General features: G+C 45.7%; 3 protein-coding genes across 7 annotated transcripts in view; 2 read left to right on the forward strand and 1 right to left on the reverse strand.

The window, feature by feature from the left end:
* Positions 1-868: 868 nt before the first annotated feature.
* On the forward strand, positions 869-11,473 carry LOC108159747 (FK506-binding protein 2). Of its 2 annotated transcripts, none has more exons than XM_017293286.2 (5): positions 869-1,051; positions 3,127-3,316; positions 10,633-10,721; positions 10,782-10,981; positions 11,149-11,473. In XM_017293286.2, exons 2-5 carry the CDS (start codon positions 3,129-3,131, stop codon positions 11,326-11,328), a joined length of 657 nt encoding a protein of 218 aa, XP_017148775.1. In that variant the 5' UTR covers positions 869-1,051; positions 3,127-3,128; the 3' UTR covers positions 11,329-11,473. The 2 variants fall into 2 exon arrangements, with proteins under 2 accessions (XP_017148775.1, XP_017148776.1); XM_017293287.2 differs by having other exon boundaries at positions 871-1,051; positions 10,782-10,969.
* Positions 11,474-12,867: 1,394 nt separating this feature from the next.
* Positions 12,868-18,078, reverse strand: LOC117188270 (zinc finger FYVE domain-containing protein 9-like). 2 transcript variants are annotated; one of them, XM_033391825.1, is made up of 8 exons: positions 18,005-18,078; positions 16,903-17,762; positions 15,327-16,833; positions 14,997-15,269; positions 13,912-14,932; positions 13,736-13,856; positions 13,506-13,670; positions 12,868-13,439 (listed from the first exon to the last, which is right to left on the reverse strand). In XM_033391825.1, exons 2-8 carry the CDS (start codon positions 17,713-17,715, stop codon positions 13,287-13,289), a joined length of 4,053 nt encoding a protein of 1,350 aa, XP_033247716.1. In that variant the 5' UTR covers positions 17,716-17,762; positions 18,005-18,078; the 3' UTR covers positions 12,868-13,286. The 2 variants fall into 2 exon arrangements, with proteins under 2 accessions (XP_033247716.1, XP_033247715.1); XM_033391824.1 differs by having other exon boundaries at positions 15,327-17,762.
* Positions 18,079-22,061: 3,983 nt separating this feature from the next.
* LOC108158772 (syndecan) overlaps positions 22,062-23,301 on the forward strand; it is a 96,953-nt gene continuing 95,713 nt past the window's right edge. The window contains exons 1-2 of one of the 3 annotated variants that reach the window (XM_033391326.1): positions 22,062-22,147; positions 22,924-23,263. In XM_033391326.1, coding sequence (XP_033247217.1) covers positions 23,138-23,263 — 126 coding nt within the window. In that variant the 5' untranslated portion in view covers positions 22,062-22,147; positions 22,924-23,137. Of the gene's footprint in view, positions 22,287-22,923; positions 23,264-23,301 lie in introns of all 3 variants that reach the window. The other 2 variants (XM_017291403.2, XM_033391325.1) reach the window with 2 other exon arrangements.

A 23,301-nucleotide genomic window follows, 5' to 3' on the forward strand; every position in this document is an offset into this window, starting at 1 on the left:
AAGCACGAGTGTTGCATGCAACATGTTTATAACTGTAAGCCCTTTGTTTTTTTCCGTAGCATCCATCAGTCAACATTTGAAAACTTTCGCGAGCAGGTTGTGTGCTCTCCAGATTCTGTTGATTTTCGAAATCTTCTATTTTTTGGTTAACTTTTTTGAAGCTAAACTACAAAAATATAGAATATTAAATTTAGTTTCTGGCTAATAGTTTGGATAATTCAAATTAGTCTTATCATTTTGCCTGTAAGTGTTGCTAATTAATCTTTAAGAATTAAACAATCGTAAAATGCCATTGATAAAACAATGAATAATATTATTTAAATATATTCCATTGAACAAACACTGAAGTTTCTCAACTATTGGTAACTATTGGTATTAAAAACCCTGAAAACTACTTTAGGAGTTATAAATTTTTGACGAATAACTTGACAACTGTGACGATATAAACTACAATGTACAACAACAACTATTAACATAAACTACAACTAAAGTTGAAAAAAACTACACATTCAAAAGTCATATAATTCTTGTGGCAAGTGATAATAATCACCAGAAAGTGGAACGGAACTGAACGGCTCAGACCCTCTGCCACTTTATCAGCGTGAACCGCTCCTGGGCTGCGCGAGTAATTTGATTACGTGGACAAGTGCTGTCGCTCAAACTGTGTGAACATGGGAAGAGAGAGAGAGAGTGCCAGCAGGGTACACCAACAAGAGGGTCTGGCGAGCAGACTCTCGCCATGGGAGAGAGCGCACAACTTTTGCTACCTGGAGCATGACCTCACCTTTTTGTTGGTGTAACCTGAGCAGCATGATATTTTAGTGAATCCGCTGATCGCTAGCACTAACTCTCCGTTATAGTAAACCGCCGCGACCGACCACATTTCCAGCAGTTGCCTCTCGAGAGTCGAACGCACCAGTTCTCTTCCTCCGCCGCCACTGTTGCCCTCGTGTTTCTGTGCCTGTGTCTCCACTCGATCATCCTCAGCCGCGCCCTCTCCTCCGATATCCAAGTATCCCAGTGATATCTATCTGTAGAAAACACCCAAAAGGTATATCATCCAATCTGTGTGCTTGGCTAGCGTAAATTTGTAGTGAAATTTGTCCATTCAGTGGCGACATGAAAAGAAAGCGTGTACTTTGCCTGCAGTCGTCTCTTTCATTCATATTCAGACCACGACCACACGCGTACGAGCCGTCGTGAAAGAGAGAAGAGAGACAGAGAGAGCAGAGCAGTGATCGTGCGAGAGAGGAAAGCGAGAGCTTATCGCTCGAATCATAAAGGAAAAGATGTTGCCGGGCGGTATTTCCGTTTACTTCGTAGCTCAGTCACGATCGGTTTATTTGTTGTCCCCGATCTTGAGATCGTATATGAACAATTAGCGTTTGGGAAGGGAAGTGGAAAAGTCATGACGTGGTCAGATCTTGGTCAAAGTTTTCCCGCAGTGTTTCAGCCGCAATCCATTCCATATTCGATTCATTTAGCGGTAGGCTGCCAATTGAGTCCCAGATTTGGAGCCAACGGTACACTGCAGTGGTTCACTGAACTGTCATACACCACCACCACCAACAACAACAACATCAAGAAATACCAACAAAAAGAGCAGACAAATATCAGACATAAACAGAAAAAAGAAAAGAAGAAGCAACAGTCCGCCCCCAACAGGTTTTTTGGGTACCAGCACACACACACACACACACAGAAAGAAAGAAAAAGAGACGGAGCAAGATATTTTATAGCGAGGGTATGGCGGTGCACGAGCGGCCGCAAGATCTCCTCTGAGTGGGAGACCTGTGTGAGGATGAAACCAAACATAAAGATCGTTGGAGAGAGAGGGAGAGATGTGGCGACAGTTGGGGGATTTTATTTTATTTGGCTTTTAAAAGAGTCACGGGCAGAAAAAGCAGTTTTGATATAAAGGTCAGGCCTCCAGCCACTCAGCGAGAGGGGAAGAGCAATCTCCGGGAATGCCTCCCCTTACATTTTTCCGCTACATAGCCCAAAAGATGCTAATGTCGATATCACGTAATTGAAGGCACTCTCGATCTGACGACTCCATTGCCTTTCTATCCAGTGAAAGTTTCCCCGCTGCCTGCCTGTCTACTCTTTTTTTGTTGAGAAATGAATTTATTGCAAATCATTTTTAGCATTGTCTCATCTGCCAGGGCTTTCGACCGACCATTCGACCATTCGACCGTTCGACCTACGCGCTTTCATGCCGCAACTTTCATTTGCGAACGGAACACCTACATACGTGTGCGGCTACTAGCTCTCTGAAATTCCCAATTGCTGTGGTCACCCTGTGCGGACATTACGCATACGCCATGTCCGCAATAATACGCGCAATAACTTTCGGCTTCGGCTTGCATAATCCCCCCCATCCTACGGTCGGGGTCGGCCAGTCCGGCAGATGGCCGAAGCTGGCAGAGTCGGCTCTTCCCCTCGCCACAAGCAAAAAAAAATGAATTGCACATTTGCATAATGACTAATTTCTGCTCTTCACATCCCATTCACAATCGCCTCCGTCCTCTCTTGCACCTCTTACACCTCTTACTCCTCTTACACTCTTCATTTCGATTTCATCTTTACACTGTTGAGCAAAACCATTGCACCTCTTTGGGTAATTGGTTTAAATCCCACATTTATCGCGTTTACGCAACATTCATCATTAAATATCAGTGGAAGGTGATGGTGATGAAGAGCTAAAGGCAAAAGATAATAGTGTTGACGGATCTGGACTTGTAAAAGATGGTGCTCATTACTTCAGGGCTGATCTGGTGGTCAGAGGAAGGAAGTGTGCTACGAACAGTATATACAGGATGTAAGGGGTTTCAATGGGGTTTTATTCAAGTATACCCAAGCTTTTAATAGGCTTTCCTTAACTCAATGTGAGACTTGGCTACAACCATCATCTATCTGCTCTATCCACTCTATCTACAAGGTTAATCGGGCATTCAAGAGGTTTATCTACTCAGGAATTATTTATTCTCAACTGTGTATTGCAGTGTCAAAAAACACTGGAGGAACAGGGTCCCTTCTGTTCCCTCCTCTACCTTCCACTTGCTCCAATCAAGGCCGTATTTTTGGTTAATCGAGCTTTCTCCTATCTCTCTGTTTACTTTGCAGCCATGTTGAAGTCCGCTCTCGTTTTGTCGTGCCTTCTGCTGGCCAGCAGCAGCCTCGTCCGCGCCGAGGACCTCAAGGTGGAGGTGGTCAGCACCCCGGAGGTGTGCGAGCAGAAGTCCAAGAGCGGAGACTCCCTCACGATGCACTACACTGGCACCCTGCAGGCCGATGGCAAGAAGTTCGATTCGAGGTGAGTTCTTTCTCATTAAAAACGCTTCCTACAGGGTCAGGGGTTAGCCATGGGCTGGACAATGTTTAAAGCTGATTTCTGCCGTAATCTCCATAGCACACACACATCCGAGATTAACACGGACACACTCTCTGAATGGGGATTAAAATTGTGGGGGGTTGGGGCATGTACTGCGGTGCATAGGCATCCATAGGCGTCTGTCTCCACGGCGGCTCATTGTCGTAAATTAGACGCCAACTGATAAGCGATCTCATTGTTGCATTGTTGTTCTTGTTGCTGTTGCATTTTCCATGCCTGAATGCCCCATGCCCCATGCCCCATGCCGCACCAAAGGCACCCCCCTACCCATTATCTTTGGTTTTTGTGTATGCTTTGTTTTTGTTTCGGCTTCCGTCGGGTGTGCGGCGTTGACGTGGCCCTCATAAAGCAAAGAAATCAGCTCCTATCGTGGCACGGGGGGTGTGAGAGCGGGTGGTTACCACACCGGGGCATATATTCATTCAAAGCTCTTCAAGTACTCGAAGATATTTCCAAGCTATCTTTGTGTTTTACTTTAAATTCAATGATCCCTACACACTTCATTTTCCAGCACCAACTTCCACGAATGAAGCGAGATCTCGTTCCAGTATGGTTCTCTCATATCATTTTTAACCCTTAAACGACACTAATAAATCCTGTGTGCTGTCTGCTTCATTTAAAACATGAGCCCAGCCCCATGCTACACTCAGTTTCCCTCCAACAAAGAGCCGAGTAACCAATTAAAGCTGAAAAATCTCTCAAAAGAGTGTAATACGAGAGGTACATGTGCTTTTTCGTTTGGAGGCGTGCGCTAAAACTTCGTTTATCATCAGCCCCTTCGATAGCAGCTGTGTGGAGATAACCGCGATTAGGACACCTGATATATGAACATTCATATACGAATATGTACCATGTATAAATTTAGCATAAGCCGGCCACCCTTTCTCTTTCTGTTTACCTTACTGTCCTCTCGTTATCTTTTGGCTTATCAAATTTTGATTTCATTTTATGACCAGAAAATTGTGTCTCTCATAAAGGAAATGATTTCGTAATCGTCCCAGGTCCCCCACCCTTCCAGGCCTGGCCATATGCTAAAAGCCCGAAAACATTTCATGTCACATGTCCAGCCAGAGGAGTGGCTCCTTCTCGTCCTGCCACTCATTGGAGCCGAAAGTTGTCCTTTGGTTTTGGGCTTACCTTGTCTTTTGGTTGCACACTGAGTGGCAAATTATCTGAGAGACTCTGTTGAAAGTTTTGCAATTGCTGTTAAATTTAGCGTGCCAAAGTCACAGACCTGCCCCCCCGCCCTGAGTGGGAGTGGGAGTCGGAGCAGGCCAACTAACTAACTTAATCAGAGTGCATCTTCTGGCCCATGCCAGATTCCGTCTGCCACTTGTTGCTGCGGCTTAAATGCTGCCCCTGCCGTCGAAAAGTCAAAGCAATAAACAAGAGGGAAGGAATCGCCTGTTTGAGCCGAAGACTGGGATACTCTACACTCATCAACATGTATAGCTTTCAGCTTGAAACTACAATATATCAGCACTTCAAGCACTTCGAGGCCTTGCAAACACCCAGACATAATCACAATACCCTTCTCGAGGGTATAACAAGGCACTTTGGCAGTCAAGTGCAGTCAAGGATGTCGACAGCTGCGGCTCCCTGCTGCGTACCCGCCCCTCGCAAAGAGTTTTCTTTTGTTGCTATGCAAAAATCTTTTTTCATCCACTGCCTCTGGCTGCAAACAGCTTGTCTTCCTTTCGAACCATGAGATTGCAACGGAAATTAGGTGCCTGAAAGCAGGCTCCAGCCCCCCTTTTTCTGGGGTTAATTAAGCTTTTACCCGGAGACGAGCCGGAGCTGAGGAAAGGCTTAAGCGAAGGCAAGAGATACACCAGAAAGAATCATTTTCTTGTGCTTTTGACAAGTCCTTCGATTGGGGGAATGCCTATTGAAATGCCAATCAAAATGGGAACTGTCCTAAGCACACATTCCGGGAGAAATAATATCAGGAGATGCTTCAATTGCATACGTGCCTGGTTGCTTATAAAAAGGATTACAAACCATTTCTCGGACAGTGCGAGGAGGGGAGGCACCTGCCTTACCTTTCGGACAATTAAAAAAGGCTCTCGTTTCTACAACTAATTCAATAATGAGCAGGACGAGCAGCAGAGAGAGACCCGTCACGTGCCCGTCTCCGGCTTTTATATTCATTGTCTCCGCCAAAAGAAGCAGCAATGGAAGTACCATCGGTGGAGTCTACCTGTCAGCGCCATAGCCATGTCACGTGCGGCCACAGTTTGTCAGTGGAGTGCTCCTGCTGCTGCTTCTACTCCCTCCCCCCCCCCTCGGGGTGACTCTTGCAACAAGTTGGGCTCCACTTTTGACCCGCAAACCTTCATTTGGCCGCATAAATTATTTAGCCTCCTTGCGCGCTATATTCTAATCATCCTGACGCGAAACATGACTACTGCCTGCCTCTGTCCGCCTCCTCCCTCCACTCTTTTATGATATATGTGTTGTGTTTTGTGTACGCCGTGCCGTGCCCCATACAAGTTTCTTATGTGCAACGTGCCCCACTCAGCCTCTCAGTTCGTTGTCATTCTTCTTGGGGAAATTAATTTGTTACTTGAGCTTCAAGGGGCCAAACATTTTGCAAAGAGCAGCAAAAACTTGCTAAAAATTAAATATGGACATCCAAAAGGGATCCATATCCATACCCTATGAAACGGGGTAAAAGGATGTACTATTTTGAAAATAATAGAAAAGAAACCAAACGAAATGGTTGGATATATCGAAGTGCAGAAATAGTTAAGGGGATCGATTGGGAAAGGATAGGGAAAATAGTCCTATACGAAAATCCAGTTATAGGGAAAATATATACCCTTAAACACCTAAAAACTCGATCTCTAACCGTCCGCAGTTTCCAATAAAGTATCACTTTTTCAATGGTTTTTGTATTATTACAAAAATTTAAATGTGAAAATCCCCTATAGCCAAATTATGGTCAACGAGGTAGTACCCTTATAGGGCATTACGAGTTATATCACATCTTTATATACAAAATTTGATAAAAATGGCGAATTGATGGCTAGTTTTCAGAGTGAAAGTTTGCAAAGGGAGTAAAAAAAGAAATTTGAAGGGAAATATTTGATTTAAATTACAATAATTTTAGGCCTTAAATTTTAACAGAATTCTTACCTAATACGATTGTAAAACATGCCCATAGTTTTGCGGATTATTTTGGAATTTTTGATAGCTAATATTCCTCTTAAAAAGTATCAGGTTTTCTCTTTCGCAGAAGGTCAATCCTTTGAGGCTTTAAAAAAGACAGACTGCTGCTCTCCTTTCGCTGGATGGGAAGATGTAGAAACAAGTTTGTTGACAACGTCACTAAAAAGTGGCCAAGAGTCTGAGCAAGGAAGAGATACAGAGAGATACAGTGAGAGAGAGAGAGAGAGAGATAGAGAGGACAAGAGTAGAAGTCAGTTACCTGAAGCAACGGGCCATAACTTGTGATGTTGTCGCTTTTTGGCTGCCATGATTTGTATGTGGCAAGTGCAGGCAGCGAGGCACGCCCCTGCCACGCCACCGCTCTGTGTTGTGCTGTGGCAAAAGCAGAGTGCGTAAATAAACGCAAGACACAGGCAGCAAGCAGAAAATGCATCAAAGTGAAAGTTTCCGTTTACTCTTGGCCGCCTTCAATAACACCAAAGACAACCTTGAGTGTCCCCCAGAGGAGGGGATGGAGCGGTAGGTGTAACAGGGGGGGTGTGGGGGGAGAGGGTGCTGCTGGCAAGTGGCCTTTGGATCTGCTTGAGTGGCCGCCGGAGAGAAGCCGGACACCTTGACACCAATTCTGGTAGCAGGAAGAGATGGAAAAAATCATTTATGAAGCGCTACAACCCTGGCTGGCTGCGAGACCCAGAGTTGCCACTAGTAAATCTAAAGCTCATTACCATGTGGCAGCAATCGGCTGCTGCTGCTGCTGCTGCTGCTGCAGCGGCAGGCCAGACTTTTATGGCCAGCCTGCCACGGAATACACAATATATGGGTTTCCCCCATTGCGAGACTCAGACGTCGGGCACATTTGTAGATAGTTTAAATAATTAATGAGCTTCAACGGTTGCAATTTTTATTTTCCAGAATTTACAGCAGTTTTTCGGGACTGCTCTGGGCGGGGCTGGCGGCGAGGAAGGGTTCGTGGAACGTGCCACCATCTGTGGGGGGCATAAATATCAGAGTCTCTCTCTCGCTCTCGCTCTCGTGACGGCACTTGTGTTTCGAGGCGGCGGCACAAACTTGTTCAAACTTTTTGTGTGAATTGTTCGCACATTGACCGGAGTGGACGCCCAGATCTCTGAGAGCAGTCCTCCTGAGGTCCTTGTCCTTGGCTGCACGTTAATCGCAACTTGTCGCCCCACAGGGGAGGCAGGCAAGGAAGTCCAAGGAATTGCGGTTGCATATTTGATTTTATAACTTTTTTTTCCTGCCGAACGGACACATAAAACGAGGTCATCTGGGGAGCGCTCTCCAGCATCGTGGGGAAATGGCAAAAGGATTCAATTTGATTGGATTGAATGTGTCTGAGGACTGTGGCAGTGACGTGGTATGATTTTGGAGGCGCCACCTGCCACCCGCCCCCAGACGCCACGCACCCCCGCGGTGCGGAATCACGTAGGATGGTAGCGAATGGTAAACGGATGTTTGGGCGCCCATTCAGCTGCATTTTAAATTATTCGATGCGTTGGGGGACTCGCAGATACACAGATATACAGATACGGATACGGATTGCCAGGCAAAAGAATGAAATCGAAACTGTTAAATTATTTAGGGAGTGGATGAATGAGTTGGCATTTCTTGTTTGACTTTATGATAATGCGCTGCCCATAAAGGCGCCACCAAAAAACGAACCCCTAAAATCCCTTCAATATCTTCCCTCCATGCCCCATGCCCCAAGCGGCAGAGAGGCTGGAAAAAGCGCTCGGTTAACGCACAGAAAACACCTGAAAAACGCTTGCGAAATGCATATGATATCTGTTTGACTTTGGACAGGCCTTACGCAACACCAGCATCGGCATCGGCATCGGCATCTGCAACGGCATCTGCAACGGCAGCCTGTTTGTCCAGCAGCTTAAAAACACCTGTGCAGGGGCCGTCCATCCGTCCATCCGTCCGTCCCAGTCCGAGGAGGGAGTGTGGGATTGGGATCTACCCAGAACTGCAGTTGGAGTTGACCTTTTGTTTATCTTTCCAGGCGATTCATAAATATTTAAGGACTCTGGGGGTGGCAGAGGACAAGCCGAATGAGGGTCAGGGATGAAAGGGGGGACGAGTTTCCGTTGACTGAAAAAATCAACACATTTAAACGATTTTAATCATTTATTTACAACGATGTTAAACGTTTGTGAATTAAATTTCTGGGATATGGAAGAGGAAACAAATTAAAGGTTTAATTAATTGGAAAACTAATAAGGAATATCAAATAATATCTTAATTGCTTATGGAATGATATTCAGAGGGATAATGACATTTAAAGATCATATAAGTATGGGGATTCTGATGTTTTCTACCCTCTATTATTGGGGGCCATCTTATTCTTTTCCTTAAACTGCCATCAAAATTGTAAGAGATCTGATCTCCTGTTGGCCCTCTGGAGATCTAGCAATTGAAATGTGTCGCCTGGGCCTCCTCCTAACTGGAAGGCAAATTCTTTTCCTTGGAAACTCTCTTGTTGTTCGTCATCAAATTATAATCGTTGTTCTTTGTTGAGAAAGTTTTCCGGAAGGGGGGGGGGGGGGCAATGTTTCTTTAAACTTTTGCCGGGACCAGCATTTTCCCTGCCCCCCGGGGGATCACTCCGAGAGAGCGAATGCGAGACAGATTATTGGACTTGAGCCAACACTCGGAGGCGGGGGAAAGCGGCAGCAAATGATTAACAAGGCGTCACCCACATGTAGCGCCTTTGCCTGCACCCTGGCCCCCTTGAGGTGGGGCCACAAAACTTCTAGAGCTAGTCAAGTGCCACTCCTCCTGCCCCTGCCCCTTCTGCCTTGTCTGTTAAATATTTTATGTGCATCTCTTGGGCATTTTGCAAACATTTTTACATGTTTCATGTTTCGCTGTTGTTTCAATTCCGAGTTGGAATCCGCGCCGCCTCATGATGATGGGGCATGCGGCATGCGGATTGCCGCTGAATAATCCAGCCACCCGAAAACAAAAAAAAAACAAACCCGGCGCATATACACGGAGCGGTTAAGTGGAGCTTTGGTTGGGGCTCTGGAGCGGAACCAAAGTGTCGTCGTCGTCGGTGGCTTTCGCTCAAGTGCAAATCTCCAGATGAAATAAAAAAGCGTACAAAATTTGTACTTCTCTCTTTGGGCAGGAGGGCGTGGGGTGGGGACTATGTATGTTTTTCTGTTTGTTTTCGGGGATTATGGGCATCTAAGACACCTTTACGTTGAGTATCCCACCCGATGGGCCCTGCAGGTGATGGTCGTTGTCTCTGGCTGTGGCTGTGGCTGTGAATTTTTATTGCATTATTTTCCATGAATTTCTAGTAATATGTGAAACATTTTATGGACCCCAACCCAGTGGTGTGTGCCCCCGCCTCGTATGTTATGCTCCTTTTCCGTTTCGCGGATTCTTCTCACGCCGCTCAATGGCTTTATTCCGTGTGTATTCCGGCTTTATTCACTAATTTATGCGATTTTTGGGCCAAAGAAAAGCTGATTTGCCTTTCCTTTATATGCTTGATCAATGTTAATTGAAGGGGGAAAACAGGCAGGAGCTGGAGTTGGTAAGATCTGAGCAGTATAATCCTTCATAGACTCTCATCTCCCCTCTCCACTGCCCCCTTCTCTGGCCTATAAACTCGCTTTACAGCATCTTAACGGTGACATTTTACAGGATTGTCTGCCAGCAGTCCGCTTTATCCACTTCTATATATCATAATCACCATCAACGGCCCTGCCTGATGCCTAATTCAACTTGCAACTGTGCCACGCCACATCATACATCAAGCTCAAGCGGCGACATTCTCATGCATACCTGAACAGGAAGCAGCCCCCCTCCCCCTGTCAGAGAGCCCTTCATGCGTTCCACAAATTAAAGTAAACTCGCTTAGCGAAGCCATCAAATAAATATTTTTTATAGACTGTAAAGCGACCCAGTTGCTTCCCTTCGAAAAAGAGACGTGAAAAAATGATGAATTGTCTCTGTTCGAGGGCGGGGGACATGCCCTTTCCCACTCGAAACTTTGCGGCTAACAAGCGTCTAACAATCTGCATCTTTTTTTCCAGCTTCGACCGGGACCAGCCCTTCACATTCCAATTGGGCGCCGGACAGGTGATTAAGGGATGGGACCAGGGTCTGCTCAACATGTGCGTGGGTAAGTGCGGCTACAGAGATCCAGTCTGAACAGAGTCTAATGGGAATTCCCGTATTTAAGGTGAGAAGCGCAAGCTGACGATCCCCCCACAGCTGGGCTATGGCGATCAGGGAGCTGGCAATGTGATCCCGCCCAAGGCCACGCTCCTGTTCGACGTGGAGCTGATCAACATCGGCAATGCCCCGCCCACCACGAACGTGTTCAAGGAGATCGACGAGAACGCCGACAAGCAGCTGAGTCGCGAAGAGGTAATCGAATATGTATGGATCGCACTTTGATTACGATATGTCTGTCTCCTACACTCATGAAATATCCGTTGGGTTCGGGCCATACGCTAATGTTACTAACCCCCAAAGAAAGCTTCTTCTTTTGTCCTCCAACTATGAAAGGAATCGCTGAACTATATCCCTCTCACTGTTTTCCGTAGGTGAGCGAGTATCTGAAGAAGCAGATGACGGCCGTGGAGGGCCAGGACTCGTCCGAGCTGAAGAACATGCTGGCCGAGAACGACAAGCTGGTGGAGGAGATCTTCCAGCACGAGGACAAGGACAAGAACGGCTACATCTCGCACGATGAGTTCTCCGGGCCCAAGCACGACGAGCTGTAGGGGGCTCCTCCACCCTCTCATCCGACAGGTGCAGCGACAACGAAGGGACAAGAGTGCTTAAGTTATACATATACAAACCTAAATCTACACATAAGCAGTTATACACCCGCTAATAAACAGAGTAACACAGGTGTACACAATCCAATCAAACTCGACTGATGACTCCCCCCCCTCCCCCATGGCATTCTGTATATAGATACATGCGTACATCTACATACATCCATTTCGGTCTGTCCGTCTGCTCCAGTCCCCTGTCACCGTTCTAGGCTTTAATTGTGTACAATCCGAGCGAAGAAAACATCATTTTTATATACATTTATAGGTTGTTATATTCAAGTTGTAACTCATTTTGTGCTTGCTGTCTGGCAATGGCATATCGCCATAAAGGCCTTGTAGGAACCCACACGCGCACAGCAAAGTCAATTGGAACACATAAAATTGAATAAAGAATAATTTAACAACGATATCCGAGAGATTTATTCAACGGGTAGTTGGCTCTGGATCTATAGAGCTCCATAACATACTATTTACTGTACAAAATTGAATCTCCAGGCTTGGCGAAACAGTGGCAACTATATATATATCACGTCTACAAGTGCCCACCACTTCCATCCCAGAAGTCACCCATAATTGGATCAAGGAACTGCTCGAAGGAGACATAAACATATTGAACATTTACCCGCCATTTGGGTGGTTCCCCAATGCGACTGCAACTACAGTTTGACAAACACAGCAAATTACAGCAGCAAAGTACCGCAAAGGCTTTTACAACTGTAGTTTTTCGAGTAATAGATGAGATTTTTTCAGCAAAGCGAAATAGCTTTTGGCATGGGCTGCCTGATGATGAAAAGTGCATAATGGAAATGATTTGATTGGAAATCATCGGACTCCCAAACGCTATTTGAGACCACAAATACAGTTTAGCAAAAACTTTGTTAAAAACTGTACAGTTTTAGGAGAATGGGTGTGCTGTCGAATGGGTTTCATGGCCTATAAAAGGACGAACAGCATTTGCCAGTGCCCTCATTCGATGGTTTTCTCGTCTGGCAGAATCCTCTGGTAATTATCCACAAAAAACAGTGAAAATCAGTGAAGTGTTTACAAAATTCCTAAAATTGTGGATAATGTTTTGGGAGTTTGTTTGTTTCTATGCAGCCCCGCTCTCAGGCCATAACAAGTCGAGTTGCACTTGTAATGTAGGATCAATTTCAGTTCTGGCTTCGATTTTCGGGTTGAAGTAATCAGGAATAGCCATTCATTTGGTTAACCATTCTTTCAGTTGTTCCGAACCCCCGACTCCCAGTTCCTGAGCACCGACGACGTAATATTCTCCACTTTAATTTATATAAATTATCCCTTTTGAAACAATATTACCTACATTTCGTCTACAAAACATTTGAAATGCCTCCCTATTGAGCTATTTCTATTGGAATTATTTCGCTATGCCGACGATTAAATGTATTAACAGATGATTTACATTATTCCGCCCACGCAATCTACTTTTTGAAATGAGAAACATACCCAAAACAGAAGCAGCCATTTAACCAACATTTTTATATAGTTTGTTATTCATACAGATACAGCGTACACATATCTTTATATATACTCAATTGGAAAAGCATTATTTAAGAACATCACATAGAAATATATATATATTTAAGGTTTCTTAGATAGGTTTAGTTTTTACTTGTTTCTTTTTACTTTCAATGAAAACTCAAATCGTTTAAAGTTCAGGCGAAAAACTAGATTGAAACAAACCAAAATATGGGGAAAGTCGTAGAAAAGCGGAAACCCAATCGATGGAACTACTTATATATATACACAGTTATTATTGTAGCTGAGCCACCCGGACAATACAACTAGAGAACGGATCAGCCCGTGGACTTACAAATAGACTTAAGACGGTTTCCGTATCGCGTTCGATTCCAACAGAAGAATTGCACTATGAGGGATTATATTCAGGCGTTTAGTATGTAGAACACCAGCTCGAGGATGATGGGCTCCTGGACGCCCGACGATTCGCCATGAAGCGTGGCTATCAGATGGTTGTCCAGGGCATTCATATACAACGGAGGGAGCTTCGAGCCACGGGCACCGGCCTCATAGCAGACCTTTTGAAATATATATTAATTATAATCTGTATTGAAAATGGGCCATATATCTATCAATTCACATACATTCTCCTGATCCAGCGTGGCCCGGAGGCCAACCTTGTTGATGCCAGCGGCGGCAAGCAGATCGAGGAATGGTAGCAGGGCCATCGAGGCGCTTCGGGCCAGTTGCTCGGCAATGCGCGTGATGTCCACATAGTTGCCACCATTTGTGGAATACCAATCATCGCACTAAAGCCACAAGAATAATATATAGATGATTCTTTCGTTTAGAGATGATCCCACAACGAGCTCACCTTAATAATGTAGATATCACTCAAGCGGATAACGTGATTGGCATTGGAATAGTTGAAGCTGGCATGGAGCCGCATGTTGGAGATGCCCTCCATGGCCATCTCATCAATGGGCGACTTTACACTGAAAAAGATTCCATTTAAAGGACAGTCCGGTAGAGGATTATCTGTGGCCTTACCCCACATTGATGTCGCGATTGTTGTCCACCCACTTGATGCTGACGATCTCGCACTGGTCGTCGCTGGCATCGACGGGACCGCACACAATGTCGATGTCCGTTTGGTTTCGCAGCGCCTGGCGCACTTCCTCCATTTTGGCTGGCATTATCTGGACCATGAGGCCATCCTCAACGATGCTGCACTTGCCGGACAAGCCGCTGGTGCTCTTGAGTGCCTCGTTCAGCACAAAGAAGCTGGCGCCGGTGACCTTGCGGGGCTGGCCTTGGATGTTGATGGCCTGCGTGGAGTAGGCGTACATCTCGTTTCGGTCGTCGTTGATGTTCTGCATGCACACCAGATGCCCGTCGGCCACCTTTGAGAAGTTGCCGGCAAACGCCAGGATGTGGTCGCTGGCGTCGTTGATCGCCTTTATAACGTCCTGCTGACGGTAGCGTGGAATAATCACCGTCATCTGGCGGTCCTCCATGTGGATGTACAGGCCCCGGATGGCGGGCAGCGAATACGAGTAGTTGCGAAAGTCCACCAGGAAATTGATGATCGTCTGCGCGATCTCCCCATACACCGACTCGCGCCCGCGCACCGAGATCAGCGGGCAGGGGTAGTAGCGGTACTGGGCGCCCAGGCGAAGGATCAGCCGCAGCGGCAGCACCCTGGCCCACGGTACCTCATGTCGGTGGATCAGCACACCCACCAGGTAGGGATTCTCCGGTACGATCACGCCCTGCAGGCACTGGTACGTCGGCCGGATGTAGATGAAGCCCCCGTGCTCTCGCGATCCAAGAAAGTGGGCGCTCCTGGGACTGGTGAAGGCCAGCTCGTGGGTGCTGGTCCGTGCATGATCCGCCACATAGATCTCGTACAGGTGCTGGAACACGTCGCGCGGCACAGCCGGCTCCCCTGCAGCCGGTTCCCCCTGCTTGGGCGGCTTAATCTCCAGTAGAATGATCAGCTCATCGCTGCCCTTGTGGTGCAGTCCGGAGGTGGTGAAGTTCAGCACCCAGCGGTTCATGCAGCAGCTCACTGGAGGAAGAGGAATTGTGGGGATTGTAAGGGACATCAGGGCGCAAAAAGGAGCACCACTCACTGTTGATGACCTTGACCAGAACGTAGAAGTTGTTCTCCAAGATAAATTTGAGCGTTTCGTGTTGCAGCCGCTCCAGGAGATCCCCATCGTTGCGCACCTCCTTGTATTCCACATCACAGCCGCCGGCATCCTTGCCCGCCACACAGATGGGCGGCAGGGCGTTCTCCTCGACGGGCAGATAGCAGCCTTGGGCATCGCCGTTCGGCGGTAGTTTTCGGGAGCGTACAGGCTCTACCTTGCGGCGCGGCGAGGTCTGGGTCGTGGGACGACCGGCTGTGGGGGAGACAAGAAGGATCAGATTGGATTGGAGCTTCTTCAGGGACTACCTACCGCTTGATTCGGCCGCCGTCAGCGTGGCCGCAGCCGCGCTTGGTGGAATGGAGCCGCGGAAGAGTTGGGCCACCAGTCCCATGGTGGCACTGGTGGCGCTCTCAATACTGGATCTTGGTTCCTCCGTCGCCGGAGTGGGTGGCTTCTGGCCGCCGCCGTTGCTCCGGGGCACGCCGCGACGTGCCTGCTTGGCCTCGCCCCACTGCTGCTCCATGGTGCTGGCCAGCTCGCTTCCTGGGGCGATGCCGTCGCTGAACATGACGCTCTTGCGCTTGCGCCCCTTCTTGCTGTCCGAGGAGGAGGAATTCGAATTGGAGCTGCCGTCGGTCTTCTTGAGCACGCCCACGGGCACAATCACGCTGGGCGGCGGTGCGCCCGGGCTGGCGGCCACCTGGTGGTGCGGCGGAATCGTCGAGCAGTACTCCATGGGATTGTTCGGATTGGGCGAACGCATGGGCGTGGGCGGCAGGGCCGTGTTCGGAGCGGAGGCGTTGTCCGGATATGTCTCGCCAGAAGCCTCGCGTTCCGTGAGGATCATGAAGCACTGGACGCAGACACGCGACTCCGGCTCGTTGGCAAACTCCAGGCGAAACTTCTGCGAACAGCAGACAGAGCAGAGCACCTTGCCGCATGCGCGGCAGTGGTGGCGCCGCTTGATCATCGTGAACTTCTGGTGGCACTGCATGCACTGCCCGGCCATGTTGTCCGGCACCCAGATGGGCGGCACCTTGCCCAGATTCGCATGCGGATCGCTGTACCCCACGGCCTCGTAGATGGGGCTCTCGTCGTCTTCGGCTGGTGCCGAGGCGGCATCCGCCTGCGACAGTTGCTGGTCCTCCTGGGATCCATCTGCAGGCACCTCCTCGGAGGGCTCTGGCGGCGTCTGTCCGGCATTGGCGTTTACCTGTTGGCCCAGATCCAGGGTCTGCGGTCTCTGGGGACGCTGTTCCTGGGCCTCCAGGGCATCCGCAGCCACACTGGCACCCTCGACCTGTTGCTGCTCGCCATTCTCCTCCATCTTTTCGTCATTCTCTGGCCCTTCTTCGTCCAGCTTTCTGCCCGAAAGCGAATCCGACTCCGTGCTGCTAAAGGAGGCAATGTCCTCGCCAATGGCCGTCACCGGGGCCGGAGCCTCGTGGGGCTTCAGCTCCGCAAATTCAACGGTGGAGGCCTGCGAGAAGTTGTCCACATTCAGTTGATCGTTAGAGGTGGTCTCCTGGTCGGAGAGGATGCGCACAGACTCCTCTTCGGTGACGGGCGAAACAGACGCCGAGACGGATGCGGATACCTCTTCTTCAAGGATCTCAACCTGCTGCTGCTGCAGCTGCTCCTCCACGTGACCCTCCTGGTTTTCATCCACATCAATCTCCTGGAGCATGCTGTCTAGCTCCGTGTCGGAGATGTCGTCCATCGTTGAGCAAAATTTCACGGGCTGATGGCGTCGTGGCCCCTGATCCTTTGGTTTTGGCTCTTTTGGAGATGCAGGGGCTTCAGAGAGAAAGGATTCCTGGAAATGATAAATTAGAGCATAAGGAGAAGGTCTTTGAAGTGAGGATCCATCTGCCTGGATACTCACTGCGCGCGGCAGCTCCTCCAGACCATTGGTGACCTCCGTCTCTTGGTCTGTGCTGGTCAGATCCTCCGACAACTCGTTGAGCACCTTTCCGAGCATCGAGGAGGCCGTCACATCGCCAGGCATCAGCGGCTGTGTCCCAGGGGTCGTGCTGTTGCTGATGGAAATGGAGGAGAGGCCCACGGCCAGGTCCTCGACCACCACTTTGGGCTGATCCGGTTGCGGCATGGCCCCTGCCTGTGTCGCCGCCCCCACCATCTCCAGGGCACTGGGCTCCATCTCCTCGGAGTCGTTGCTCACTGGCGACGGTCCCGATGAGAACGTGGAGCAGGAAGAGGTAGTTAGCGATTCGGAGGAAGAGACTATGGCCTCATTCGGACGTTTCTCCTGCCCCTCGCTGAACTTGTTGATGTCATCGAAGCTGTCATCCACATCGCGCGAGTGCTCCGCCTGCCAGTCATAGCTGGGGAGCTGGTTGTCCACCTCCAGGGATTTTACATTGTTGCGATAGTCGTCCAGGCTGTTGAACACCTGAGAGACGCCCACAAAGCTTTTGGTGGGCGGTGCACCTACTGCTGAAGCAGTTCCTGCTGCTGAGAATCCTCCTGCAGCTACTCCTCCCCCATTGGAGGCACTGGCTCCGTCTCCCAGTGGGCGCGTGGGCGTAGAGTCTACCGTTGCAGCTGCCACTGACGCCGCTGCTGCTGCCGCTGCTGCTGCTGCTGCCGCTGCTGCTGCATTCCTGCTCTCCTGCTCGTCGGCGGCAATGCGTAATTCCAGGTTATCCAAGACCTGATCAATGTCCACCAGATCCATGGCGCTGCACTGATCGCATGGGAGAGACGGATACGTAATAAGCCAGGCTTAAACGGTATCAAAATTTTCACATTCGATGATTGATTGGTAGAAAAGTTGATGGTGGGAGGGGGGAAGAGAGAGAGAGAGTGGGAGCGATGTGTGTGGGAACGCAATAGCAAAAAGAAAGAAAAAACAAAGCATTTTAGTTTTATGATTCATCCGGGATTTTTTCGACGATGCTGGGAGCCCATTTAATAGCCCCCTTATCAGGCTCAACTGCGCAGCCACCTCAGACAGCTATAATTACCTTATTTACTTGTTATTTATTTATTTATTTTTTTGGCTAATTTTTAACCCAATGTTATCGGACTTATCGATAAGCTATAACTAAGAAATATACCGAAACATACCGCCTCATTTAAAAAATATACCGTAAATATACTAACGAATTCAAGTTTCATCATACATATTTCTCGTTTTTTGTATTCCGTGGAATATTACTAGCTATATAGAACTTTTAGCCGTGCCCACGTAATTTTAGCCCATTGATGAATCAATTTTCTACACAATTGGTTAGTTTTTAGTCCTTGCTTTTACTGTATTTTGACTAAAACAAGGTTTAAACAAAATAGTTCAACAAAAAAAGAGTCGCAATGTTGCTAGTATTTGAGGACATGATACGTGTATAGGCCTTCGTGCACCCTATTTTGTTAATTTTATATGAAGATGAAACGTGATTTATAAAGACCTTTTTTTAAATTGATATTCTTTAGACATATTCAAGTACATTATTAGTATATTGTATATATTTATCTCGATCCTGATACCTACTGAGCCTTGGAAGACAAACGTATTCACAATTCTATATCATCCATTTCCCCCAGGGTATGTGTGCATGGAATTAGCAACATGTTTGTGTATGGAATGAGACTCATTGTTGCAATAGCGAAACTGCGGCGAATCGGGTATTGCCTATATTTCAAGCTATATAGATTTGCCCACTTAGCTTTATCCCATAGATAAATGCATTTTCTACAAGATTGCTTCTTTTAATTACCTTTATGTATTTTATTTTGACCAAAAAACGGTTTTCAAGTAAATGTTGCCGCAACTTTTGTGTATGGAATGCGCAACATTTGTGTATGGAATGAGACTCATTGTTGCTAAAGCGAACTGCGGCGAACAGCGGCGAATTTAAAAAAAACGACCAATTCCTCATATTCTTTGTTCCGTTGAATAATACTATCTATATAGAACATATAGCCATGCCCACTCAATTTTGTACGATTGATGAATCAATTCTATACATGATTGGCCTATTCGAAATACTTGCATTTATTGGATTTCTATATAACATTGAAAATTAAATTAATAGATTGATGAAATTGACAAAAATACCATGGGAGCGCGGCGAAAACCAGTTTCTACAGTATGACCCTCAGAAATATACCAAAATATACTGGCTCATTTCAAAATATACCGTAAATATACTATTTCTACTATTCTATTTTACATATTCCTCGTTTTTGATTTTCCGTGGAATATTACTAACTATATAGAACATTTAGCCATGCCCACATAATTTTAGCTCATTGATGAATCAATTTTCTACACAATTGGTTAATTTTTAGTCCTTGCTTTTATTGTATTTTGACTAAAACAGGGTTTAAACAAAATAGTTCAACAAAAAAAACATTCGCAATGTTGCTAGTATTTGAAGACATGATGCGTGTATAGGCCTTTGTGCACCCTATTTTGTTAATTTTATATGAAGATGAAACGTGATTTATAAAGACCTTTTTTCAAATTGATATTCTTTAGACATATTCAAGTACATTATTAGTATCTTGTATATATTTATAGCGATCCTGATACCTACTGAGCCTTGGAAGACAAACGTATTCACAATTCTATAACATCTATTTCCCCCAGGGTATGTGTGCATGGAATTAGCAACATGTTTGTGTATGGAATGAGACTCATTGTTGCAATAGCGAAACTGCGGCGAATCGGGTATTGCCTATATTTCAAGCTATATAGATTTGCCCACTTAGCTTTATCACATAGATAAATGCATTTTCTACAAGATTGTTTCTTTTAATTATCTTAATGTATTTTATTTTGACTAAAATACGGTTTTCAAGGAAATGTTGCCGCAACTTTTGTGTATGGAATGCGCAACATTTGTGTATGGAATGAGACTCATTGTTGCTAAGGCGAACTGGGGCGAACTGCGGCGAATTAAAAAAAACGACCAATTCCTCATATTCTTTGTTCCGTTGAATAATACCATCTATATGGAACATTTAGCCATGCCCACTCAATTTTGTACGATTGATGAATCAATTCTATACATGATTGGCCTATTCGAAATACTTGCATTTATTGGATTTCTATATAACATTGGAAATAAAATTAATAGATTGATGAAATTGACAAAAATACCATGGGAGCGCGGCGAAAACCTCAGAACAGCACCGAAATATACGGTCTCATTTGAAAAATATACCGAGTGGTGCGCGCCAAATCGAACTTTTTTGAATGTGAGCGACAAGGATTTAAATGTTGTCAACCGGGCCTTTATCTATGCCCACATAATTTTATACGATTGGTAAATCAATTTTATATTTAACTTGTGTATTCTTAATACTTGCTTTTATTGCATTTTGCGTAAAAAGAGGTTTTAGCGAAATAAGTCAAACAAAAAACAAGTAGAGAAATAGGTCAATCAAAACAAACGAAAAAGAAAATTGCTCAATTTTGATATTCCATTGAATAATGCTGACTAACTAAATCTCTCAGCAATGCCCACATAGTTTTATCCCATTGATGAATAAATTTTCTACAAGATTGGATAGTTTTTAATCCTTGCTTTTATTGTATTTATTGTAGAAAAAGGTTTAAACAAAATAGTTCAACAACAAAAAAAGAGCCGCTATATTGCGTGTAAGCCGTAGAATAGGCCTTTGTATACCCTATTTTGTTAATTTTATATGGAAGTATAAATAATGATATGAAGATAAAACGTAACTAATAAAGACCTTTTCTCAAATTGACATTTTTTAGACATATTCATGTTCATGATGAGTGTTTTGTCGATCTGTTATCGATGTGTTATCTCGATCCTGATACCTATTCTTGGTCTCTGCAAGAAGACAATAAGCTTTAAAATATCGTTGAAATACCTTTAAAACAGAAACTGACTAGGTTTGGCCATTATTGGTGCATTAGATGACAAACATTTTCTCAGTTCTATAACATCCATTTCCCAGGGTATGCAAAATGTTGCTTAATCCGCGCAATGTTGAGGGACAATGCTGCTCGATTTCACGGCACATGAGTCTGGCCCATACAAAAGAGAGCAAGTCCCAATAAAATCACTCTAAAAAATACCGAAAATTTATCATATTCCTCGTTTTTTATCTTCCGTCGAATATTTCCAGCTAAATCGAACATTCAGCTCAACCCACATAATTTTAGGCCATTAATGAATCAATTTTCTACTTGACTGACCTATTTTAAACACTTGCTTTTATTGGATTTGGACAAAATATACCACTATATACCGAACTACGTCACAAATGTCTGAGTATACCGAAATTATACTGACCCACCAGACGGCTACCGATACTATCGACTGTCGCGCGCCAAATAGAAATGGTTTAAATTAATGAGTTTGAAATGAATGCTAATTTAATATATTGATATACTGTAAATATACTTTCAACGCAATTTAGACGTCAAAATGTACAAAGCGGTATATAGTATACTGTAAATCTCATAATCTTGTTCTGCTAGTTCAAGTCGGTAGTTCACGAAATTTTACATTTTACATCTCTTTACATGAAATTGGATTTTGGTGTGTGTGGAAATTTACATGTTACAAAAACGTGAGCGGAAATCCCAGTGGAGTGAAATGTAGTTCTTGAAATGTATTTAAATTTTACATCACATCTGCCATTCGAAATGGAATATCGACCATTTTCACGGCTTTATTGCACACAAACATTGTTAAAACCAGCAAAAACGCAAAATGTATTTGAAATCAAGCAACGAAAATAAGACAGCATGTTCGAATTTTCGAACTCATCGGCCAGTCGCAAGGTATAGTACCTATATAGGTACTGCCCGAGTTGTTTTTCTCATCAGGCACCACTTATGGAACCTAATTAATCATAATCTGGTTGCATTAGAACTAAAAAGAACAGTATTACACAAGAACATAAGTATACCTGTAGCATTGCCGAAATTTTGGGTAAATCGAACTACAGCCATTCGCCAAATTGTCCCTACCTAATGTAGATTTACCATGCGATCACATGTACAGCGTACAGTGTGCATGTGTGATTCACACACATTCAAACCTTTCCGTTGCCTACCAAACGAACGCGTAAAACGGACTCGAAAAAAATTACTGAATGTCGTCGGTCGGTGATTGCGCATTCTCTCTGTGTGTGTTTTTCCCCCCATCCAACGAGTGTAAAGAATTTTTTTTGAACAATTTATAGCCGAAACGCGTTGTAATTGTACGTGGAGAATCTGTGGAAATGCGCCCGGCGTGTTCTGTGCAATATATTTAATTAAAAACGGTCAGCCAAAAATAAAATAATAAAATATAACCAAAGCCAAACAACGCGAAGAGGAAGAGGCACATAAAGAAGCCGCCGTGCCTGTAGTTAGCCTGTGCCAGAGCGAGAGGGGGTGACGTGACAGAGAGAGGAGAGCGCGCCCGTGTGCGCTGTGTGTCTGCTTTTGTGGATGGTGTAGTGTGGATGTAGTGGTGGGCGGCTAGCCGCCATGAAAAATCAAGTTAAGAGCGCTTCTCAAGAAAGAGAGTGTTTTATTCTAATGAATGGTTGGCTGAGAGTCTCGATTTCCGGAGATAGTAAAGATTTCTAGTGTGGTGTATTAATTGCTTTAATTTAATTGAATTCTTTGGCCAAAATCCACCACTACAACCACCAAACCAACCAACCGACTGTAACAAACACCCATGCAGAGGCACAGATAGAAAACGTTTATAGCGCTCTCTTTCTGGTCGTCTCTCCCTTTGCTTTGTTTACTTCCCTTCACTGTTCTTCCCACAGCTCGTGCTTTGATTTTAGCCGCTCGCGCACTTCCCCTCTCTCTGTGTCGTTCGCGGAATTTTTTTTTGATAATCTAATCGATCCTCGAGTGTTGCCTCTCTTGGTCAATTGCGCCTTCTAAAATGTTTGTATTTTGCAGTGTAAAACCAGTTTATTAAAGATCGTAACAAGATCGTGAATCGGAGTAATATTCATAGTGTATAGTGGTGATATTTGTGTGACGGTGTAGTGACGCCCGCCCCTCCACATATCAATAAACAGAAACTGGAAGATCTCTCCAGCCGCTGCTCCCATCATCTGAAGACAGCGACGTCGACGTTGACGCCGACGCCCACGACACCACTGAGAGAAGAATGATGCCAAGGCAGAGGACCAGCACGCTGACGGCGACGTACTCGCTGCGTTGCAACGGTAAATGCCTGATGCTCTCAGCACTGCTGATGAGCCTTCTAGTGGCCGCCACCCATGCCGTAGATCAGGTAAGTCTCAACCCCTGTGGATAAATTTCGGATGTGCA

The sequence above is a fragment of the Drosophila miranda genome, chromosome 3 (genome assembly GCF_003369915.1).
Source record: "Drosophila miranda strain MSH22 chromosome 3, D.miranda_PacBio2.1, whole genome shotgun sequence".
In the NCBI taxonomy this organism is placed as follows: domain Eukaryota; kingdom Metazoa; phylum Arthropoda; class Insecta; order Diptera; family Drosophilidae; genus Drosophila; species Drosophila miranda.

What these genes read in the sequence shown, in the direction of transcription:
- LOC108159747 (XM_017293286.2), top strand. Translation starts at nt 3,129, where the DNA reads ATGTTGAAGTCCGCTCTCGTTTTGTCGTGCCTTCTGCTGGCCAGCAGC. An exon ending in GGCAAGAAGTTCGATTCGAG is followed by an intron (nt 3,317 to 10,632) that starts GTGAGTTCTTTC and finishes CTTTTTTTCCAG; the next exon opens with CTTCGACCGGGACCAGCCCT. An exon ending in TCTGCTCAACATGTGCGTGG is followed by an intron (nt 10,722 to 10,781) that starts GTAAGTGCGGCT and finishes CCCGTATTTAAG; the next exon opens with GTGAGAAGCGCAAGCTGACG.
- LOC117188270 (XM_033391824.1), bottom strand. Translation starts at nt 17,715, where the DNA reads ATGGATCTGGTGGACATTGATCAGGTCTTGGATAACCTGGAATTACGC. An exon ending in GTGATATCTACATTATTAAG is followed by an intron (nt 13,671 to 13,735) that starts GTGAGCTCGTTG and finishes TTGTGGCTTTAG; the next exon opens with TGCGATGATTGGTATTCCAC. An exon ending in CCACGCTGGATCAGGAGAAT is followed by an intron (nt 13,440 to 13,505) that starts GTATGTGAATTG and finishes ATATTTCAAAAG; the next exon opens with GTCTGCTATGAGGCCGGTGC.